Source organism: Mytilus edulis, chromosome 9, assembly GCF_963676685.1.
Source record: "Mytilus edulis chromosome 9, xbMytEdul2.2, whole genome shotgun sequence".
NCBI lineage: Eukaryota > Metazoa > Mollusca > Bivalvia > Mytilida > Mytilidae > Mytilus > Mytilus edulis.
The window spans coordinates 21,735,779-21,759,293 of record NC_092352.1 but is presented as its reverse complement, the minus strand read 5'-3'; the positions used below and the strand labels follow the sequence as shown (position 1 = coordinate 21,759,293).

Here is a 23,515-nt window from a genome sequence, read left to right as displayed (position 1 = left end):
ATTCTGATATCTATACTGAAGTCGTTTTCATATGCATACAGGTAAACATATATGAATACAGCTGAATATGGACATATTTGTTTCCACGAAACGAAATGGTCTACTCAAATAAATTAATGATGTAAAAACAGGAAATGTGGTATGATTGCCAATGTAACAGCTCTCCTCCAGTGACCAAATGACATAGATGTTGACAACTTAGCCTTCAACAATGTTTTATATATATACACAGTAAATAGATGCACTTCAGAAACAGCTAATTATAAAATTGTAACAATAGTTATGAAATTAAATATGAATGAAAAAAATTGCATAAGTTTAAAATTGAAAATGGATTTGTTAGCTGTACATGTTGTATTGATATTTGAGTTAATATTGACTTTTATTTCAGATGGGGTCTTGCTAACAAATTAGGATACGCTAATTTTGCCGAAATGGTCCAACACAGGACGATGGCAGGAGGTGTTAATCATGTGATTGAAGTACTAGAAACGTAAGGAGTATTCTTAATTGATCAGCCATTAAAGTTTATGCTTGTTAGTAATCCTATTATGGTATTTTATGCAGATCTATAATGTTTGGACTTGGGGCTATATTGCAAAATCAATGTCTGATCATAAGGTCATCCTATTTTCCTGAGCTCTGTTTCCTATGACTAGTTTGATATGATCATGTTACTGATGTCAATATCTAGACATACCACTCTCTCAAGGCCTTTTTAACACTGCATTATTCATTGCTATAACACTTTTAACATACTTCATACCAGTGTTCCTCCAAGGACTTTTAAGTGCTGCATTATTAAGTGCTATAACACTTTCAGAGTGTGACAAACTGTTTTAGGGTTTTTCTAACTAAAAAAGAAGTATGACATTTTTTAATATAGTTTCTTGTAGAAAATCTAAACATTTTTTTGTCAGTCAGAGTTTGTGATACAATGACTTAATACCAGTGTTTTCCCAAGGTAATTCACATAAGTACTTTTTAGTGCTACATTAATCATTGCTATCACATTTTAAATGACACACTGCCACTCTATCTAATCATATAACAGAGCTATTAATTTTTCTTCTTCCAAATTTTCTGTGCTTATGCATTCATTTTTTATCACAAGTTCAATTGGTTGATTGTCTGTGGTTGTTTTATTTTTTACCTAACATTGCTAACATCAATATCTGAGGGTCCAGTCATTGAAAGAACAGAATGTCATCCTATTTCTTACTCAGGTTTTGTATATAATAAAGAATAAGCAAAAACTTCCCAAAAGGGGTGAAAGAAGTGGTGGAAATTATTTTGAAGTTATTTTAGTTGGGTTTACACTTTTTGTGGTGTGTTTGTGTCCTTCTTTGAAGCCACTACAATGATTTACTCCTAAATTGTTTTAAAGTGTTTTCCACTCAACTGTTGAGGGCCTCGGTGGCCAAGAGGTTTAAGTAGTTACTACTGTAATCACTAGTGAGTCAACACTATGGTTGCGAGTTCGAACCCCACTCTTTTGGGTGCTCTCGACTCCAATCTTTATTGACTAGGAATGCATTCCTGTTGTCCAGGGAGTCTTTACAAGCCCTTATGTAAAATAATCCTTGCATTGCATTACTATTTACAAATATGTCAAATGAAAATCTTTTCAATTTCTGAATCCTACAAAAATTTATTTATTTATTTACTGGATTGTGTTTGGGGGTTCAGATTTGCAAATATTATTTTTGTGCAGGAAAAATCTGGTTTGCTGTCAATCTGACAGCCTGGCGTATTCAATTTGTATTGAAATTCCTTTATGATTTTGGATATAAGATTTCGAATCTGCCATTGACAATGTTTTATCACTTTAAATCAAAGATTCTAACACTTTTAGGAAATCTGAAATATGTAGGTTTCCTTGTAATCCTTTGTACATTTCAAAGAATAACTTTTATTTTTTGATAAGGCAGTCACCTTTTTAGCTCACCTGGAATGAAACCAAACATGGCATGAACGTTCCTTATGGGGTGCTGACCAAGTGTTGTTATTTTGTAGCCGATACATCATCCAAGATGGCAGCCAGCGGGGGACTTAGTTTAACATAGGACCCTATGGGAAATGCATACAAATGACTTCTTCTAGAGAACCACTGAATGGAATGAAACCAAACATGGCATGATTGTTCCTTATGGGCTGCTGACCAAGTGTTGGTACTTTGTAGCCGATCCATCATCCAAGATGGCCGCCAGAGGGGGACCTCTTTTAACATAAGACCCTATGGGAAATGCATACAAATGACTTCTTCTAGAGAACCACTAAAAGGAATGAAACTAAACATAGCATGAATGTTCCTTATGACGTGCTGACCAAGTGTTGTTACTTTGTAGCCGATCCATCATCCAAGATGGCCGCCAGCGGGGGACTTAGTTTAACATAGGACCCTATGGGAAATGCATACAAATGACTTCTTCTAGAGAACCACTGAATGGAATGAAACCAAACATGGCATGATTGTTCCTTATGGGCTGCTGACAAAGTGTTGTTACTTTGTAGCCGATCCATGATCCAAGATGGCCACCCTATTTATGATCTAATGTCCAAGTTTAAAGGCATCACATTAAGAATTTTAAAAAAAAGCTTTACAAGACATCATAACTATTGTCTAATAAAGCTCATATCTATTCTCGTGACACAGGTTAGACAACAAGATTTCATTTAAACAGAAATAGGTGAAAAAGACATTATTGCGTGCATTTATTATTGCGATTTTGTCATTTTTGACTAAAATGCGATTTAATTTTTGTGATAATGTGAAAAATCCTGTTTTATTCGTATAAATAATATCAAAATCAGAGTTTATATTATTAGGATTATTGCCCTGTCATATTTTTAGCAATAATAAAAACATTGCAATAATTTCTGAATTTACAGTAGGTGAAAAAAGAATAACTGTTGTTTTTCACCTTATTTCTTAAGGAAACAGTGAAAGGTTGATGATCTATTTGAACACATAATTGAGAAAGATTCCTGTACATTTTCTTTAATTTAAATGGTTTTTTTTATATAGAATTAAGACAGTGGCCTACCCATCAGCACAGCAAGAATTAGCCACACTACAGGATTATGCTAACAACAGAGAATTTTTTCAAGGAGAATTGAAAGTCTGGGATTATGCATATTACAAAACTCAAAGAGAAAAGGATATTGTTGGGTAAATACATCTAGTTCTCTTTGATAAAAAAAAACAAATAAAATGATTGTAATCCTTTAAGTTAGATAGGAAGTAATTGACTGCACCTGTATAGATCAATCTAATTAAGGTAAGTTCTCCACGATTGACTGCACCTGTATAGATCAATCTAATTAAGGTAAGTTCTCCACGATTGACTGCGCCTGTATAGATCAATCTAATTAAGGTAAGTTCTCCACGATTGACTGCACCTGTATAGATCAATCTAATTAAGGTAAGTTCTCCACGATTGACTGCGCCTGTATAGATTAATCTAATTAAGGTAAGTTCTCCACGATTGACTGCGCCTGTATAGATCAATCTAATTAAGGTAAGTTCTCCACGATTGACTGCGCCTGTATAGATCAATCTAATTAAGGTAAGTTCTCCACGATTGACTGCACCTGTATAGATCAATCTAATTAAGGTAAGTTCTCCACGATTGACTGCACCTGTATAGATCAATCTAATTAAGGTAAGTTCTCCACGATTGACAGCACCTGTATTTCATCATCAAAAATAAAATAATTACAAGAAAAACTAGATGAAATATTGAATTTACGGTACTAAGATTGAAATTTGCTAATTTGTGAGATGACTTTTTCATGATAGTTTCAGGTCTTTATATTGATTTCCCATTTCTATGTTACCTTGAATTATCAATCGGGAAAATTATTATATAAAATAAAACACTTCTTCAACATTGTTATTGTTCACAAGTTCTAGGAGGTGTGATTTCATTTGAAAAAACTGTTAGAAAAATACACATGTGTGAATAAAAGATATTTCTTGTGGTCTGTCAAGATAAGTCTTAAATGCATTAGATTTATTATCATTAAAGAAATGTAGATAAGAAACAAAAAATAATATTACTGAAGTTAAATTTTACTTGATTGAGTAAAGGTGACAAATATCTAAAAAAAGTTTTTGGGAGTCTGGGATATTGTGGTACCAAAGCCCAATATTGGATTTTGATTGACCAATTTCAAAAATTTCATTTGAAGCTACAAGAAATCTGTTTTGAAACCTTATGGGGTTGGTGAGTTAGCACTCTACAAACCGTCTTCTTTTAATGTAAATTAGCTGGCAAACACGGCGGTGTTTCACAATTTTACCAAACTTTTAAGGAATTGTTATATAAAGAAAAATTATTCTTTTCATAAGTTTTGTGAATGATGAGTTGCTCCATTTGAAAACCAGTAGTGTTCACAAATAGGCACCATGTGTGAATAAAAAAATTTAATTGTGCTTTTTTTTCTCAAAAATTTGATAATAGATATAAAAAGTTGTCGTATAAGTGTCTTCAATGCATTAGACATACATCATAAAATAAATGCAGATAATGTTTTTGGCTAATAAATGATGTTATTTAAATACCTGTGTAAGAAAATCTTGCACTGAAATGAAATTTTAAACATCAAATAGTTGCAAAAACATGTTTTGACTCTCGAGCCATTAGTCTAAAATGTTGCTTAATGTGAAAACTAAACCTAATGCTGAAGCCAGTGAAGGGCTGAAATAACCAAAACTAGATCATGTAGATGAAGCTGGGGAAAGTTTGGGTTATCATCTTAGAGCATTTAAGTTGGATCTTTTTTTATGGCCCCACAATGAAGTTGTTGGTGCCATAAAGTTTTACCCTTGTCCAAAATTCCGTAATTCCGAATTTCTGTAATTCCGAAATTTCCGTAATTCCGAAATTCTGTCATTCCGCAACAAACCATTATACGAAGTATTTTTCTAAACGCCATCAGAAATTGGGCGGATTTTGGTATATGAGTTAACCATGATGTGTTACAGATCAAGTTAAAGTTTTGTTCTTCTCTGCTAATTTTTGTCGAAATTGCAGGCTTTGAACTTTGATAAATTGTTGAAAATCACAGTTATACAGACTTTTTTCTAAATACCTTCAGATATTGGGCTGATTTTTGGTATGTGAGTTGACCATGATGAGTTACAGATCAAGTTTAAGTTTGGTACTGCTCCGCTTATTTTTACCACAATTACGGGCTTTGGACATAGGAGTGAAACAATATTTTTTCAAAATTGCTTCACATCACATGTATTATAGCCATTATACATTGATTTTTGGGTCAGGATAATTGCCCAATAGACAAACATGGTCACCATGAACATATATAAACTCATCATAGATACCAGAATTAAAATTGTGTACACCAGGCCAGCATTTTGTCTATAAAGACTCATCAGTGACACTCAAATAAAAAAAAGTTAAAACTTACATAGAAGAAAATACAATAAAAAGCAGTTCTGAGCTTTAAGAATTTTAAGTTACCAACCAAACTCTAAGTGTTTGTGAAAAAAAATAATCATATAAGTCACTCCAAGGTCATTAGGCTAAGAAATTGGAAAATTCCTGAGTCAATAAATATTTTCTTTTCCAAGAAAGCAATCTTTTAACCAAACACGACAAAAAAGTAAGAAGATTAATTTGAAAAAAGACAGTCAAATCCATGAGCAAATAAGAGAGGAGAAAAAACAGTCTGAAACTCATCATGACTGCTATACTAGTGCCACTTCTTTATTTGCTCATTGCAGGCAAGATAAGTAGCATTCTGTCTGATGTAATCAACAATGAAAAGAGAACAGGGTTGTGGTTATGAGAAATGAAACAAATCCAATGTCATTTCAGGCATATTTTAGCATATATTATTCTGTTGTATCTTTTAAAAATCAGATGAAATGGTTATAAAAATTGCAGTTGATGACACATTTGTTTGCAGTTGGTTGAAAAGTAATGTCGGTTAGATTATTTACCTGACAAATTTAAAAACTTAATGTTAGGTATGTGGCAGTTTCAAAGTGTAAACATATGTTTTCCTGGACATATTGCATAACACCTTGATAATGTGCAAATGGATGTAAACAAATGTACTATAAAAAGCTATCCCATCTGCAGTGTTATGGTTGTGAATAGATTAGCTGTTAAAAGTTAGATAAAAAGGTTGTATTAACAAAAATGACATTTTATACACCAATTTAAAAGTATTTATACTCGTCTCATTTAATATAGCTATAATCAACATGATCAAGAAAATGAAATATTTGACATTTTATGTACTGAAAATAACTAATGAAAGCATGTTTCTTTACTTTGAACTTTGGGTAATGACCGATTTTAGTGACACAAAGATTGAATAGGAGTTATGTGCCTTTACAGAGAAGTTCTACATTTGACCTTTAGTTTCACCTGCATGCTTAAATTGTTTTTGAAATACTGTAAGAAAACATATAAACTCATGCTGTGAAGCTAAGTTAAAACTATCACCCATTAATCATCAAATCAGTGCAGTTTGGTTTAATATTCAAAGCAGGGGATGTTTTGTAACAGTTAACCAGTGATTGTGACAAATAACATCATGCTTTCCCAAAATAAAATATTAATCAGTACATATCCATCGGATTTAGTGTAAAGACATTATACACATTTTTAGAAAAGCATGACCATGTACATTGCCAAAATATAAGTACTGACAAGATGTAGGGGTGCAATTATTTATAACTTTATAAAAATTTGTATATGTTCTGTTATGTTTCAATTTATCCGAATAAAAATCATTGTAAGTATAGATAAAATTGATTGATTGTTGCTAGCTAAATTTCTAGAGCTTTCGATAAAGTCTGGCATAAAGGACTTTTATTTAAACTTAAACCATCTGCCTTAAATGACCAGCTCTTATCTTGAATAGAAAGTTATCTTTTGGATCGTCAACAAAAGGTAGTTTCAGAAGGCTTTTCGTCAACTCTAAGAATATACATGCAGGTGTCCCCCAGGGATCAGTTTTGGAACCCTTTCTGTTTCTTGTTTATATAAATAATATAGTAAATGAAATTGCTAATGATATTAGACTTTTTGCAGATGACACCTCTTTATTTGTCATAGTAGATGATGATCATGCTGTAGCTGCTGCTTCTTTGACTGATGTGGAAGTGACCACTTTCCAATTATTCTTGAGCATCTTTTTACTTCGGCTCAACAGAGAGTTCCTCGTTGGAAATTAGACAAGGCTGATTGGCCCTTGTTTGAATCTCTTTGTCGCACGGAACTTCAATCAAAGATGTTTGAAGCTGTACAAGATCCAATTTTAACCTTTTAAAATACTGTTTTAACATCTATTGCAAACCCCACATTTCCAAAGACCTTGGAAAAATAAAAAAAAACCTGGCAAACCATGGTATGACGATGCTTGGGATCAAGTCATTGGTGACCGTAAAAAATCTGAAAGATGGTTTAATCAACATCCTACACAAGACAATTTAAATATATTCGTATTTTTCGTGCTAAGGCATGGGCGAACTTGCAGGCAAGCCCGACGAACATCTTGGAAAAAATTTGTCTCGGGGATAACATCTCACACTCCGATGACGAAAGTTTGGAATATGATACAAAAAATAAAAGGTAAAGCCACTGTTAAACATTTGAAAAATGGCAATTCTTTATTAACATCTGAAAAAGATATTGCCAGCAAGCTTGGTGAAACTTTTGTGAAATCTTCTAACAATTACATAGAAATTTTTAAAAAGGTTAAGGAAAAAAAAAAAGATAAAATTAAGCTTATCTTTAAATAAAAAATGGTGAAAATTATAATAAACTTTTCTCTTTGATAAAACTTATAACATCTCTTTCTAAAGCCCATGACACAGCTTATGGGCCTGATAACATCTCTTTCTAAAGCCCATGACACAGCTTGTGGGCCTGATAACATCTCTTTTTAAAGCCCATGACACAGCTTGTGGGCCTGATGACATCTCTTTCTAAAGCCCATGACACAGCTTGTGGGCCTGATAACATCTCTTTCTAAAGCCCATGACACAGCTTGTGGGCCTGATAACATCCATTATGAATACCATCTGAGAATCTGGTGATTTACCATCAATCTGGAAGCTTGCAACCGTCGTGCTTATTCCAAAACCAAGTAAAGATCACACGGATCCTATTAACTATCGACCAATTGCTCTTACCAGTTGTGCCTGTAAAACACTCGAACGGATGGTCAATGATCGCCTTGTTTGGTTCTTGGAATCAACTGGGCTAGCCAATATCCAGTGTGGATTTCGACAGGGACGCAGTACTCTTGATCATCTTGTCTGACTCGAATCATTTGTCCGTAATGGTTTTGCGAAAAATAACATGTGTTGTCGGTCTTTTTCGATCTTGAAAAGGCCTATGACACTAAGTAGAATTTTCTCTCTAACAGACAATTTAATGTTAGAGTTAATTCAACCATGTCTGATCTGTATGATCAAGAGATGGGTGTCCCTCAGGGTAGTATTTTATATGTGACATTATTTAGTCTTAAAATTAACAGCCTTGTTGAAGTTTTAAAAAGTAATATTGAAGGCTCATTGTACGTTGATGATTTTTTAATATGTTATAGAGGCAAAATTATGAATATCATAGAATGCCAATTACAACTATGTCTCGGAAGAATTGAAAAATGGGCCTCAGAAAATGGTTTGAAATTTTCCTCATCTAAAACGGTAGGGATGCATTTCTGTAACAAAAGGAAATTGCATCTTGATCCAGAACTCACTTTATTTGGAAATCCAATTAAAATGGTTGATGAAACCAGATTTCTTGGGTTAATTTTCGATAAAAAGTTAACCTTTCTACCCCATATCGAAATGTTAAAATCGAGATGCTTAAAAGCATTAGATATTTTAAAAGTTGTCGGCAGTACTGACTGGGGTGCTGATCGCAACATTTTACCTAATTTATATAGATCTCTAGTTAGATCTTAACTATATTATGGCTCTATAGTGTATGGCTCTGCAAGGAAGTCCTACATACAGATTCTCGATGCTGTGCATCACCAGGCTTTGCGTCTCTGTCTTGGCGCATTTAAAACCTCACCAGTTGAGAGTCTGTATGTAAAGGCTGATGAGCACCCACTCTCTAACAGACGTTTGAAGCTTGGACTTCAATATGCTAAAAAGCAAACTAAAAGCATATCCAGATAATCCTGCCTACAGCTGTGTTTTTAATCCAATTTATGAAGATGTTTTTGCAAAACATGAAAACAAAATTCGTCCATTAGGTATATCTTTAAAACCACATTTAGCTACTTTTGATTTAAAATCTGTTGCTCATGTTGAAACTTGCAAATGTCCTCCATGGGAACTTCCCAAACCAAAAATGATATTTGATCGCCGTGAACACAATTAAAATAAAACAAATCCTCTTTTAATTCAGCAACACTATGCTGAAATTAAAGCCAATTATTCAGATTTTTCAACTGTCTATACTGATGGATCAAAAGATGGTGACAGAGTTGCATCTTCTGCTGTCTTCAGAGACAGAGCTGCAACTCTCCATTTGCCATATGATGCATCTATTTTTACTGCAGAAGCAGAAGCAATAATTTTAGATAAAAACAAATTTATTATATGTTCTGATTCACTTTCATGCTTACAAGCTATTCAAAATACTGAAATTAAAAACCCAACAATTCTCAAAATTGTATATGTAATGAGGAATTTAAAATTCTTCTTAAAGAAATAATATTTCTATGGGTGCCGAGTCATGTTGGAATCCTTGGAAACACAGCTGTAGACCTTGAGGCAAAGAATGCCCTGGGTGACCCTTTATCTAACTGTGATATACCATATTCTGATTTTAGATCTAATATTAGAGAATATGCTTTTAATATATTGAAAAATTAATGGAATAAAAAAGATGATAATAAATTATATGAAATTAAACCTAATTTAGGTAAACCTTTCTATAATTTTATGTGCAGAAAAAATTAGTGTGTTATTTCTAGATGTTGTATTGGTTATACTAGAATAACACATGAATATTTTTTAAAGAATGAAGTAGAACCACAATGTATACCTTGTAACTGCAAGTATACTATTAAACATGTTTTAATTAATTGTATTGACTTTGCTGATATTCCTAGGAAGCATTTCAATGTCAATAATATGTATGATTTATTTAATAATGTTCCATTTACAAATATTGTTGCATTCTTAAAAGAAATTGGAATTTATTATAAAATATAAAAATGTTTATTTAAATCAATTTTAATTTTTATCACACTTTAGTCTAGAATTTTAGTTTATTGAAGGACCTTTTGTCTTATTTTAAAATATGCTTTAAATTGTAAAAAATATTTGAATTAGCTCTCGCCACAATATAGCCTTTTTGTGCTAATGCGGCGTAAAGCAACCAACAATCAATCAATCAATCTTTGACTGATGACTTGGATGTTATCTCAAATTGGGCAAATTCATGGGCTGTTCAATTTAACTCTAAGAAAACTAAAAACATTGTATTTACTAGAAGGGAAAGGGAGCATCCTGTATTTTTTGGGGATAAATGGTGAAGAGGTTGAGAAAATAAATATTCACTGTCATCTTGGGATAACATTTCAGTCATCAGCTTCATGGAACACGCATATTGATATTATTTATAAAAAAGCATGCTCTCGTCTATCTGTGCTTTGTCAAGTTAAACACTTATTAGATAGGAGTTCACTTATACATATTTATTATGCTTTTATTATGCCTATATTAGAATATGGTGATGTTATTTGGGGCAATTGCTCCCAGCATGAGACTAACCTTCTTGAAAATATTCAGATAGAAGCTGCTAGAATTATAACAGGATTACGATGTAATTCCTCCAGACAAAAACTTTATATTGAATTAGGTTTAAAAACTCTTAGAGAATAGACGTAATAAACATAAGCTTATACAATTCTATAAAATATTAAATGGGATGACACCTGCATACTTAGTCCAGCCATATCTTCCCAGACAAACCCCTTATACTTTGAGGAATGAAAATAACACAATATGCCTCCACATTTTGATACCTGTGAGCCTCCTTAAAGCATTAAATTGCAATTTGTGACATAAATTTTTATTGTGATGGTCTGGTTTTGTCATTGTTGTCCATTGTGGAAGATAAACACAAAGACAAACTCAACTTTGTACTAGACACACCTTTATTCAAAAATAGCTTTTAGATCCATTCTGTATAATTGTATTTCTACAGCCGAATAGTCCTGTTCCGAGATCTCATTACTCCTTGGTTTGTGAATACATAAATTGTCGGAATAATTGAAAAGTAAAAATATTGTATGCATCTTGCCACTTGAAGCCATGTTGCACCTGTTTGTACAGAATCGTAATGCATTATTATAGTAGAGATACACATCGGTAAATATGATAAAGCTAGCGACAAAATTATAATGACTGATCTTTTTATAGTCTGTCTCATTTCTGCTTTATATGTTCCTCTGCCAGGTAATTGGTGAGGAAGAGGACTATAACTTTGAGTAGGAACTGGTGAAAGGTGAAGTCTTGACCCTGGATTTTCATCTGGTTCTGAGAACCAGCTATTTTGTTTAGTTGTTATTGTACTCCTTTGATCTCCTGGTGATTTGGTATCGTTTGTAATAAGAATTGTTGGAAATTCATTGGCATTAACTGAATTATTTCTAGATAAACAATTATCCTCTGTTTGTGTCATTGAATCAACCAGTTTAGATTTCGGTTTATGTGTATGTGATGGTGACTTTAAGTTCATCAGAGAATGTGATATACGACCACTACCATGCAATGAGCTATCACTCCATTCATATGTTTCAGATGATGAACTATAAATTTTATCATGAGTTGTATCAGATGTACTTTTTGGACGACGAGGTGAAGGCGAGTCATGACAACTGTCTGAATAACTATCAGTAGAAGAGCATAATCGGTTTCTTTTACCGGATTTTTCAAAGTTTGATGCTCTACTTGGAAGTGGAGAGAGTAATTTATTTTTCTTTGTTCTTCTCATTTTTCGACGAAAATTTCTGATTTTATTTTTATCTAGAGGATTTTGAGGTTTCATTTTGTTTCCAGTAGTGAAAGCTCTCTGTCTGAAATTTTGTTCTCCAGGACTTTCATCAGTATCATCAACCTTGAAAGAAGCTGAATAACTTCGTGGACGTATTGTTTCTTCTTCATCGTGTTGTTGACAACTATTACCAGGTTCTAGTAAAAGAGGTGTTTTCAGGTAGATTTCTTTTGTTTCCAAAGACGGTCGTCTGATATTTAGCTTTATCATTTCTAACGAATTTTGTCTACTATTTGTCTTTTTTATTTCCATTGAAGGCTGTCTGCTAAAGGCATTAAGAGTTTCTTGTTCCGGCTGTTCAATAATAACAGATATAGCACTGGAAATATCATCTATTATTATACTCTCTGTATTAAATGTTAATGAGGATATATCTGAATCAGTTCGACAGTCTGTGTTTATTCCTGAAGTATCAGAGAATGTTCCTATACTGTCAACAGAATTTTGCTTTTTCAATTTTGGAAGCTTTCTGGGGATTTTCTTCTTCTTTTTGTTAATTGAATTTGGTCTGAAAGCTATAGATTTACTGTGGTTCTGTTCAGTTTCATGCCAGACATTCCCAGCACTCCTACGAGTATGTTTCAGTGGATTTAGATTGCATTGCTGGTCTACCTCAGAATCAAGGGAAAATAAACTTATATTAGACATTTTGCCAAGAGCTTCTGCTATCGAACTTTTTGCTTTTTCTCGTGATTGTGTTTTAAATGTATCACTAAGTTTTCTCATTCTGATGAATTGATCACTGGTTAATTCATTGTCATCCATAGAATTTCTATTCCCTTCTACGTATCTGCCCCTAAGTTCATGTAAAACTTGTTCATAATTAGTTGCAGCCACAGAAGTTGCACCATCAGTGTCTTCAATTGGTATGCTATAAATATTGTTCATTGACTGATGTCGACGACCCTCTGTAGATTGATAATTGAACAAGTTTAAAGAATTCCTACTTCTTTGCCAAGCTTGCATCGCTGTAGCCTCTCTCGGTTGGAGTACTGTGATAGGTGTAACAGTGGCTGATCTGTCATACATGTTAGGATACATACTCCCTACTCGACTTGACATCTTTGTATATAGTCGACAGATCGCCAGAAAGTACATTGTTGTCATAGCTAACAAAGTAATAGTAAAAATAAAAATGCTGGTATATTCCACAAGGTTACCAGGTTCTAAATAGGTATCATGAGAAAAACAGTCATAAGAGAATGATGATAATGCTGCAGGCATGGTATTGTCAATGTAGAGTATATATATTGTCACAGGAAGTAGCAGTAACCATGAGCAACAGATAGCAGTCTTCCTAGCAGTCAAAAGAGATGCATGAGGATCACTTCTGTAAATCTTCTTTAATCTTTCATAAGTTATAATCATCATGGTAACAAATGTACAGTTGTTGGCATTTAGATGTAAAAAGAGATGTACATTACACAACTCTAGAAAATCATTTTCTGTGAGTAATAAACCAATTCGTGCGATTTGCAAAGGTACGATTATTGCACATACAACAAGAGCAATAGTTAACAATTGAATTAAAGTTGTGTGACGTCTCCAGTTTTTTTGTAATAGTTTCTGAAGTCCCATTACATTTGATATAACTCCAACGAAGAATGTAATACATAGTATAGATAGTGATAATAAAGCTATCCCAAGGTCTTTCTCAGAGCAATCTTTTGTGAAAGTGACATTCATACTACTGTTACACATAAAAAAAGTTCCAGAATTATTCCCATTCCACATTATGCACAGGAGTTGTTCACTGAAATGTAAACAAACATCTTATTAAAAATCATTGAATAAACAAAGGTTTTAAATATTGTAAATATAGCAGTGTGTTTTACCCTGGTTATTCAGTTCATCAATAAAAAATATTTCAAGGATAGCCAGGTTTGGCAAAAACCCACATTTTTGAGTATTGCCTAGCCCAGTGGGAAATACTGGGAAAACCTGGGTAATACTGGGCAATACTGAAAATACTAACAAAAATTTTAATGATATATATAAAAATAAGATAAAGGAATTTGATTTATAAATAAGGTTACTTGTTTGAAACTGACTTATAATACAAGTGTATAAATCTGAAAAAGTATAGTTCGAGCAACACAAATAGGAAAGGCTTTCCTAATATAATACACCTAAAAATCTATTATACCGATCACCATTCTTTCTAGAATGGTTAAACTGTAGAAATAAAGCCTTAGAATTCAATTTGTGTTTCTTACAAATATTTAAGTTGCCTATGTATTCTTGAAAAGATGTTAAAAATAGATTATAAGTAGTACTCCTATAGTAAGTCATGCATTCTTTTACTTCTTGAATAGCAAATCATATCATAGCAAATTGCTATTCAAGCAGTAAAGGAATACATGACTTACCCTTTTCAAGAATACATAGGAAACTTTTCATGCAAAATCAATACTGTGACCTATGTATGCTCACATCTACTTTATTTGGTCTCTAGCGCATAACGGTCTCCTTTGCAATCATTCCACACCTTTTTATTTTTATACATTCATATATATTATATTAATATAATTAATTAATATTTTATAAAAATATTGCTGTCTTTTTTGTGTAGAGAAATTGGTATACATTTCCATTGTGCTTGAGAAACTGGTTTTTAATTGCACTGAGTCTGTAAGTCTTTAAAAACTTGTTTTAATGGCATAGTGTCAATCTAGGATACACTGCACTTCTTCAAATTTTGAAAATGCAGTTTTTTATTTGAGCTAGAAGGTTATATTTAACTTGCTCAAAAATTTAATACTTATTTTGCACTATGTTTCAAGTAACGAAAATGGTAGTTGATTTTTTTATTATTTATAATTTGTATGATTTTAGCTATATATGATGTTTAGGAATATTCATATATTTATAGATTATCGTTGATCATCTCAACAGGATTGATTTTCTCGCTTGAGCTGGGATGGCAAAAGTGAGACAGGCAATCGAGTTGAGATGACCAATGATAATCTGTTTATCGCTATTTTACCTTGTCAATTTCATGTCAATTTCGTTAGCAACACCATGTGCTTGCTTAGTTTCTAGCGATAATTTTTCCATCTCAAACGAGTAGCATGATATGAATATTATCACAAAAAAGATCGAACGAAAAATGCACAAAATAGCGATAATATTGTTAAATTAGTTTGTTAGAACAAATGAAATATGGTTTGTGGCGTAAATAGAAGAATGTTTAAAGGAAATAAATGACATTTGAAGCCAATACAAAGAGCTGTATTTAGGAGTTTATGGTGAATAGTGATAATTATTGACATGTAGAACCCCATAAGTATGCATTTTGAATGATATTGAATAATTTTTGTAATAATGAAATTGATAGTTGTAAAACTGAATTCCACTAAGTGTATAACAAATGTGTTTTGAAAAGTAAAATTGATTTTCATAGTTTTTTTTCTCTTGATAAGACAACAGAGTATGTCATGAAAGTAGGAGTTCAAATCAAACTGGTTGAGTTTATTTAGTATATTCAAGAACTGGTCAAGTTATATTAAGTATATGTACTAAAAGTGGTCAGCATTACATCAAAACTTCATAGACAATTTTTTTTTAGAAAGATTGAAATTAGGAGATAAGTATAATTGCCAATGAAACAACCATACACCTAAGACCAAACAACAAGAATGTTTCTTCTACAGGTCATTATACGACCTTCAGCAATAAAGAAAACCCATCCTAATAGTAAGTTTTAAAAGGCCAAGTTATGACCAACTGTTACACAATTCAAAGAGGAACCAATAATCTGACTCATGATAAAAACAATTGTGACAAACAGAATTCAATGATATAACAAGCACTTGATTTCAGGCTCCTGGCTTTAGATAGGCACATTAAAAAAAATATGTGGGAACCAACATGTTTGTCAGCATTTACCCTGTACTCCTTTTCACTATAACCTTAGCCAGTTGTGTAACTGTTACTAACAGTGCAACCCTCCTCCCTATAACCTTGAACAGTTGTGTAACAGTGCAACCCTCCTCCCTATAACATTGGACAGTTGTGTAACCATGCAATGCTACTCCCCATAACATTGAACAGTTGTGTAACCATGCAATGCTACTCCCTATAACATTGGACTGTTGTGTAACCATGCAATGCTACTCCTTATAACATTGGACTGTTGTGTAACCATGCACTGCTACTCCCTATAACACTGGACAGTTGTGTAACCATGCAATGCTACTCCCTATAACATTGGACAGTTGTGTAACCATGCAATGCTACTCCCTATAACATTGGACTGTTGTGTAACCATGCAATGCTACTCCCTATAACATTGGACTGTTGTGTAACCATGCAATGCTACTCCTTATAACATTGGACTGTTGTGTAACCATGCAATGCTACTCCCTATAACATTGGACTGTTGTGTAACCATGCAATGCTACTCCCTATAAACTTGGACAGTTGTGTAACCATGCAATGCTACTCCCTATAACATTGGACTGTTGTGTACCATGCAATGCTACTCCTTATAACATTGGACAGTTGTGTAACAGTGCAACTCTCCTCCCTATAACCTTGGACAGTGGTGTAACAGTGCAACCCTCCTCCCTATAACATTGGACTGTTGTGTAACCATGCACTGCTACTCCCTATAACATTGGACTGTTGTGTAACCATGCAATGCTACTCCCTATAACCTTGGACAGTTGTGTAACCATGCAATGCTACTCCTTATAACATTGGACAGTTGTGTAACAGTGCAACTCTCCTCCCTATAACCTTGGACAGTGGTGTAACAGTGCAACCCTCCTCCCTATAACATTGGACTGTTGTGTAACCATGCACTGCTACTCCTTATAACCTTGGACAGTTGTGTTATAGTGCAACTCTCCTCCCAATAAAAATTGGACTGTTGTGTTATAGTGCAACTCTCCTCCCAATAAAAATTGGACATTTGTGTTATAGTGCAACTCTCCTCCCTATAACATTGGACAGTTGTGTAACAGTGCAACCCTCCTCCCTATAACCTTGAACAGTTGTGTAACAGTGCAACCCTCCGCCCTATAACATTGGACAGTTGTGTAACCATGCAATGCTACTCCCTATAACCTTGGACAGTTGTGTTATAGTGCAACTCTCCTCCCTATAACATTGGACATTTGTGTTATAGTGCAACTCTCCTCCCTATAACATTGGACAGTTGTGTAACAGTGCAACCCTCCTCCCTATAACCTTGAACAGTTGTGTAACAGTGCAAACCTCCTCCCTATAACATTGGACTGTTGTGTAACTATGCAATGCTACTCCCTATAACCTTGGACAGTTGTGTTATAGTGCAACTCTCCTCCCTATAACCTTGGACAGTTGTGTAACAGTGCAACCCTCCTCCCTATAACATTGGACATTTGTGTTATAGTGCAACTCTCTTCCCTATAACATTGGACAGTTGTGTAACAGTGCAATGCTACTCCCTATAACATTGGACAGTTGTGTAACAGTGCAACCCTCCTCCCTATAACATTGGACATTTGTGTTATAGTGCAACTCTCTTCCCTATAACATTGGACAGTTGTGTAACAGTGCAATGCTACTCCCTATAACCTTGGACAGTTGTGTTATAGTGCAACTCTCCTCCCTATAACATTGGACATTTGTGTTATAGTGCAACTCTCTTCCCTATAACATTGGACAGTTGTGTAACAGTGCAATGCTACTCCCTATAACCTTGGACAGTTGTATTATAGTGCAACTCTCCTCCCTATAACATTGGACATTTGTGTTATAGTGCAACTCTCCTCCCTATAACATTGGACTGTTGTGTAACTATGCAATGCTACTCCCTATAACCTTGGACAGTTGTGTAACAGTGCAACCCTCCGCCCTATAACATTGGACATTTGTGTTATAGTGCAACTCTCTTCCCTATAACATTGGACAGTTGTGTAACAGTGCAATGCTACTCCCTATAACCTTGGACAGTTGTGTAACAGTGCAACCCTCCTCCCTATAACATTGGACAGTTGTGTAACAGTGCAACCCTCCTCCCTATAACCTTGAACAGTTGTGTAACAGTGCAAACCTCCTCCCTATAACATTGGACTGTTGTGTAACTATGCAATGCTACTCCCTATAACCTTGGACAGTTGTGTAACAGTGCAACCCTCCTCCCTATAACATTGGACATTTGTGTTATAGTGCAACTCTCTTCCCTATAACATTGGACAGTTGTGTAACAGTGCAACCCTCCTCCCTATAACATTGGACATTTGTGTTATAGTGCAACTCTCTTCCCTATAACATTGGACAGTTGTGTAACAGTGCAACCCTCCTCCCTATAACATTGGACATTTGTGTTATAGTGCAACTCTCTTCCCTATAACATTGGACAGTTGTGTAACAGTGCAACCCTCCTCCCTATAACATTGGACATTTGTGTTATAGTGCAACTCTCTTCCCTATAACATTGGACAGTTGTGTAACAGTGCAACCCTCCTCCCTATAACATTGGACATTTGTGTTATAGTGCAACTCTCTTCCCTATAACATTGGACATTTGTGTAACAGTGCAATGCTACTCCCTATAACCTTGGACATTTGTGTAAAGCTACTTCCTATAACCTTGGACAGTTGTGTAACAGTGCAACCCTCCTCCCTATAACATTGGACATTTGTGTTATAGTGCAATGCTACTCCCTATAACCTTGGAAATTTGTGTTATAGTGCAATGCTACTCCCTATAACCTTGGACATTTGTGTTATAGTGCAAAGCTACTTCCTATAACCTTGGACAGTTGTGTAACAGTACAACATAAGAACAAATAATTTATAAATCAGTTTTAAAGAACTTGACCCATCAGATCTGTTTTGAATGCCAAAACAACTAAACAAAAAAGACAAAAATCTGATGTTCAGTAGTTGTCATTTGTTGATGTGGTTCATAAATGTTTAGGGGCCAGCTGAAGAACACCTCCGGGTGCCAGATTTTTTCGCTGCTTTGAAGACCCATTGGTGGCCTTTGACTGTTGTCTGCTCTATGGTTTGGTTGTTGTCTCTTTGACAATTCCCCATTTCCATTCTCAATTTTATTCCTCTTATCTCGTTTTTTATATAGATAAGATTGTTGGTTTTCCCGTTTCAATGTTTTACACTAGTAAAACCCTGGGCCCTTTATAGCTTGCTGTTTGGTGTGGGCCAAGGCTCTGTGTTGAAGAACCTAGTTTGACCTATAATGGTTTACTTAAGAATTGGACATGGATGGAGAGTTGTCTCATTGGCACTCATACCACATATTCTTATATCTATAGAATACACTAAGGACAGATCTTAGAGTACACACAGTTGATGAAAGGTAATGCAATGCCCAATTGCCAATGTTCAATTGCTGGTTAAAATGTTAAGATTATTCCAAAATTTTGTAAGCAATTATTAGGAAGTTTGCTTGATTTAACTTTTTGATTTTTATCCAAAAGTTAAAAGTCACTGTGGCTTTCAAGAAAATATTAAAAGAATGTTCATCCCATACTATGATTGCCTATTGAGACCATTTTCCATTTGAGTCCAAATGGATTGGATTTAAGCAATTATAGGTCAACATACTGCCTTCAACAATTAGTATAGTCAGCTACGAAAGGCCCAAGACTTGACAAAACAATGAATGAAAAACAAATATGTCGGACAGCAACCATCAAAGACTTAATTTTCAATCTGAAACAATAAAAGATTTGCTGGCCTGTTTAAATTTTTCATGACAAAAAATTGATATGAATTAAGGAATTTTTTATATTAGTTTTAATAATAGAATATGTCATCCTTATAATAAGTTATTCAATAGAAAAATTATTTGATTAAAAAAAAACTCAATTTCTTACCTTTCAATTTTGTTCATAGATACTGATGTAGCAGTACAATAAATGTGATAATGATGGATTAATAGTGTCAATTTATATCTTTGAGATTTCTGGCATTTCATTGGCTAAGAACAGTTAGATAAGTATTTGTAAGAAAGTATGAAGGTTTGTTGTTAGGCTGTTGTCAAGGTAAGTGTTGTTTCTATGAAATACGTAAGTTGATAATTCAGAAAAGTGTCGAACAGCATGCTGGGGCTGATATCAGTAACTGAAATATCAACAAATGGTTTATGGGGTCAGTTTTCAAATATTACATGCCGAAATTCTCAAATTCTGAGGTAAAATTCTAATACACATGAATAACAGGAGCAATTGAAAAATTATTTTGACTTTATATTGCTATCTAACAACATAGGCTTTAGTTTACTTGTACTAGAGGCACTAAATGAGTTTTTAAAATATTTTGTATGAAGAAAGTTTGACGCCAACTTTTCAAAATGATGGTTTCCAGACAAAAATGCTTAACTGGTAAAGTTATCTTACTAAACTTGGTATGATGATGCTTCAAAAGGTGAAAAATACCCCTAATGATATTACTTTGAGGTCACTTGGTGAAAGGTTAAGGTCACATCTATTATGGCACCAAATTTATGGAAAATTATTGTTTCTGGATCTTTTCAATAATATTTCAAACTGATACTGAGCTTGGTTTCATGAATGCCAATTGGCTGAAGAAAACTATAGTTGATCCTGTGGTCAGTAGGGAAAAGGTCATGGTCACACTGCCTATAAATACACTTTTTAACCTGATTTTTGTGACAAAAATGTCGGTTATTGATTTGGGGATGTACGGCGGGCGGGCGGGAGGGCGGGCGGGTGGGCGGGCGGCAATCAAATGTTGTCCGTGCATTAACTCATGAACCGTTCAACCAAAGCTTTTAAAATTTTAATATGTTATTACTGACAACTATTCGAAGGTCAAGTTCAATAATGACGATTTTGACTTTTAACGTTCAGGAGTTATGGTTCTTGAAAGATTGAAAAATGGAGTTTCCAGTCGTGTCCGTGCATTTACGCATGAACTGTTCTACCAAAGCTTCCCAAATTTTAATATGTTGTTACTAATGACAGAATGGAGGTCAAGTTCAATAATGACGAATTTGACTTTTACCGTTCAGGAGTTATGGTTTTTGAAAGATTGAAAAATGGAGTTTCCAGTCGTGTCCATGTATTTATGCATGAACTGTTCTACCAAAGCTTCCGAAATTTTAATATGCTGTTACTGATGACAAAATGGAAGTCAAGTTCAATAATGACGATTTTGACTTTTACCGTTCAGGAGTTATGGTTCTTGAAAGATTGAAAAATGGTGTTTCCCGTCGTGTCCGTGCATTTTCTCATGAACCATTCAACCAAAGCTTTTGAAATTTTAATATGTTGTTACTGATGACAAAATAGAGGTCAAGTTCAATAATGACGATTTTGACTTTTACCGTTCAGGAGTTATGGTTCTTGAAAGATCGTAAAATGGCGTTTCCATTTACGTTGTTGCATTTACTCATGAACCATTCAATCTAAGCTTTTCAAATTTTAATATGTTGATACTGATGACAAAATGGAGGTCAAATTTGATATTGACGATTTTCACTTTCACCATTCATCAGTAATGGTTCTTGTGATATTGCCAGGACACAAATAAATGTTAATAAATCCGGTTTGCTGTCGTTGTGACAGCCTCTTGTTTTAAGGGAAGGTCTTATGTTCCGCTTTGATGTCATATGTTAAAAATGTAAATTAGCGACAAATAGTGTAAAATAATAGCTATATACTGCTTTGATGATTCATACAATGTTTGTAAACAATGGTTTCAAATAGTAACAAAAATATGACCAACAATTGTAGGCTACTAACCTCAGATATTGTCTACCGGGTACATAAACAAAAGGAGTGATCACTCTGAAATGTCTGGCCAGCATTAATTACTATTAATATTCCAAAATTCTTAACACTTTGAAGGCTACTTTATACCAATCTACTAGACCTATAACAGAATATTTGAGAGCTGTGGTGTAGTGCTTAGTGCATTGGAGGAGAAAATTTCAGGGACTGAATTTTTTGGCTCTTCCTTGACACCATTTGCAAGTATGATCTTGAGGAAACGATGATAGTTCGTTGAAAGGGGGTGATAAATGGCCGACCCATGTTAAGAGAGAGCCTTATCTCTTGTAGATTTCTAAAAAGCGCAGGCTAATGCTACTACAAGGCAGCACTCGCACCTGCAAATTGGAAAGGGATTTATATAAGTTGCAATAACTTGTTTCCAAATCCACTATAAATAATATGTTTAAACCAACATATTATCTTTTCTTGGAAATTGTTTTGAGTTTGTACCAGCTGACAAAGCAGCCAATAATGTCATCTCTGTCAAAAACGAGTTTACAAATTTTAAAACATTAAAACCCACTACATCTACTAAAAAGAAAAGTTTGCAGATGAAAAAATTAACAATGACAACAGTGAACGCTACTTTATAACACCACAAGGTATAGACTTATTCTTACTTAATAAAAATACTTCAGAATCACTACCACATAATCTTAATAAACTGGGTGTAAATAACTATAAATACTGTCTTTATTTTACAATTTCTTTTTCAGTTATTAAAATACAAAGTAGACTGGATAGCTTTTTACTTTTACATTAGGAGATTAAATATGTATAGATTATAGGGTTTTCTACACATTGATATTGTAAAATATCCTGGTACCTTTGATAACTATCAGTCATGTGCCACATTTGAACCTTTTTAGCAAGTGAGCACAGAGAATGAGCTGAAAAGCTTCACATTGTGTCGAGCAGCTGATTTTTTTTTCGATATCCATATAAAAAAACAACTTTTTAAGACCTTTTAAAAATGTTTAAAACTCATGAAAATCTTCCTACTTTTTATGCCCCACCTACGATAGTTGAGGGGCATTATGTTTTCTGGTCTGTGCCTCCGTTCGTCCGTCAGTCCGTCCGCTTCAGGTTAAAGTTTTTGGTCAAGTTAGTTTTTATACGCCCGGGACGGGACGTATTATGGTATACCGTTGTCCGTCCGTCCGTCTGTCCGTCCGTCCGTCATCCACACTTCGGACAATAACTCAAAAACACCTACACCAATTTCCATGAAACTTTGGTGAATTGTTTATATCTATTGACGTAAGCTCCCTTTTGTTTTTTTTTAATTTCAGATTTTAAGTTTTGGATTTATGGGGCTTTATTCATAAAAAAGGGGGGATTTTCAACACTTCGGACAATAACTCAAAAAGGCTTTCACCAATGTCCATGAAACTTTGGTGAATTGTTTATATCTATTGATGTAAGTTCCCTTTCGTTTTTTTTTAATTTCAGATTTTAAGTTTTGGATTTATGGGGCTTTATTCATAAAAAAGGGGGGATTTTCAACACTTCGGACAATAACTCAAAAAGGCTTACACCAATGTCCATGAAACTTTGGTGAATTGTTTATATCTATTGATGTAAGCTCCCTTTCGTTTTTTTTTAATTTCAGATTTTAAGTTTTGGATTTATGGGGCTTTATTCATAAAAAAAGGGGGATTTTTAACACTTTGGACAATAACTCAAAAAGGCTTTCACCAATGT

The 23,515-nt window shown here is 34.0% G+C and overlaps 1 protein-coding gene across 1 annotated transcript in view; it reads left to right on the top strand.

Annotated features, from left to right (window-relative positions):
- Window positions 1–23,515, top strand: part of LOC139489665 (uncharacterized) — a 79,723-nt gene that overhangs the window by 22,439 nt on the left and 33,769 nt on the right. Inside the window, exons 8-9 of the mRNA XM_071276315.1 lie at window positions 392–493; window positions 3,029–3,172. Of these exons, the coding sequence (XP_071132416.1) occupies window positions 392–493; window positions 3,029–3,172 (246 nt within the window). The remainder of the gene's footprint in view (window positions 1–391; window positions 494–3,028; window positions 3,173–23,515) is intronic.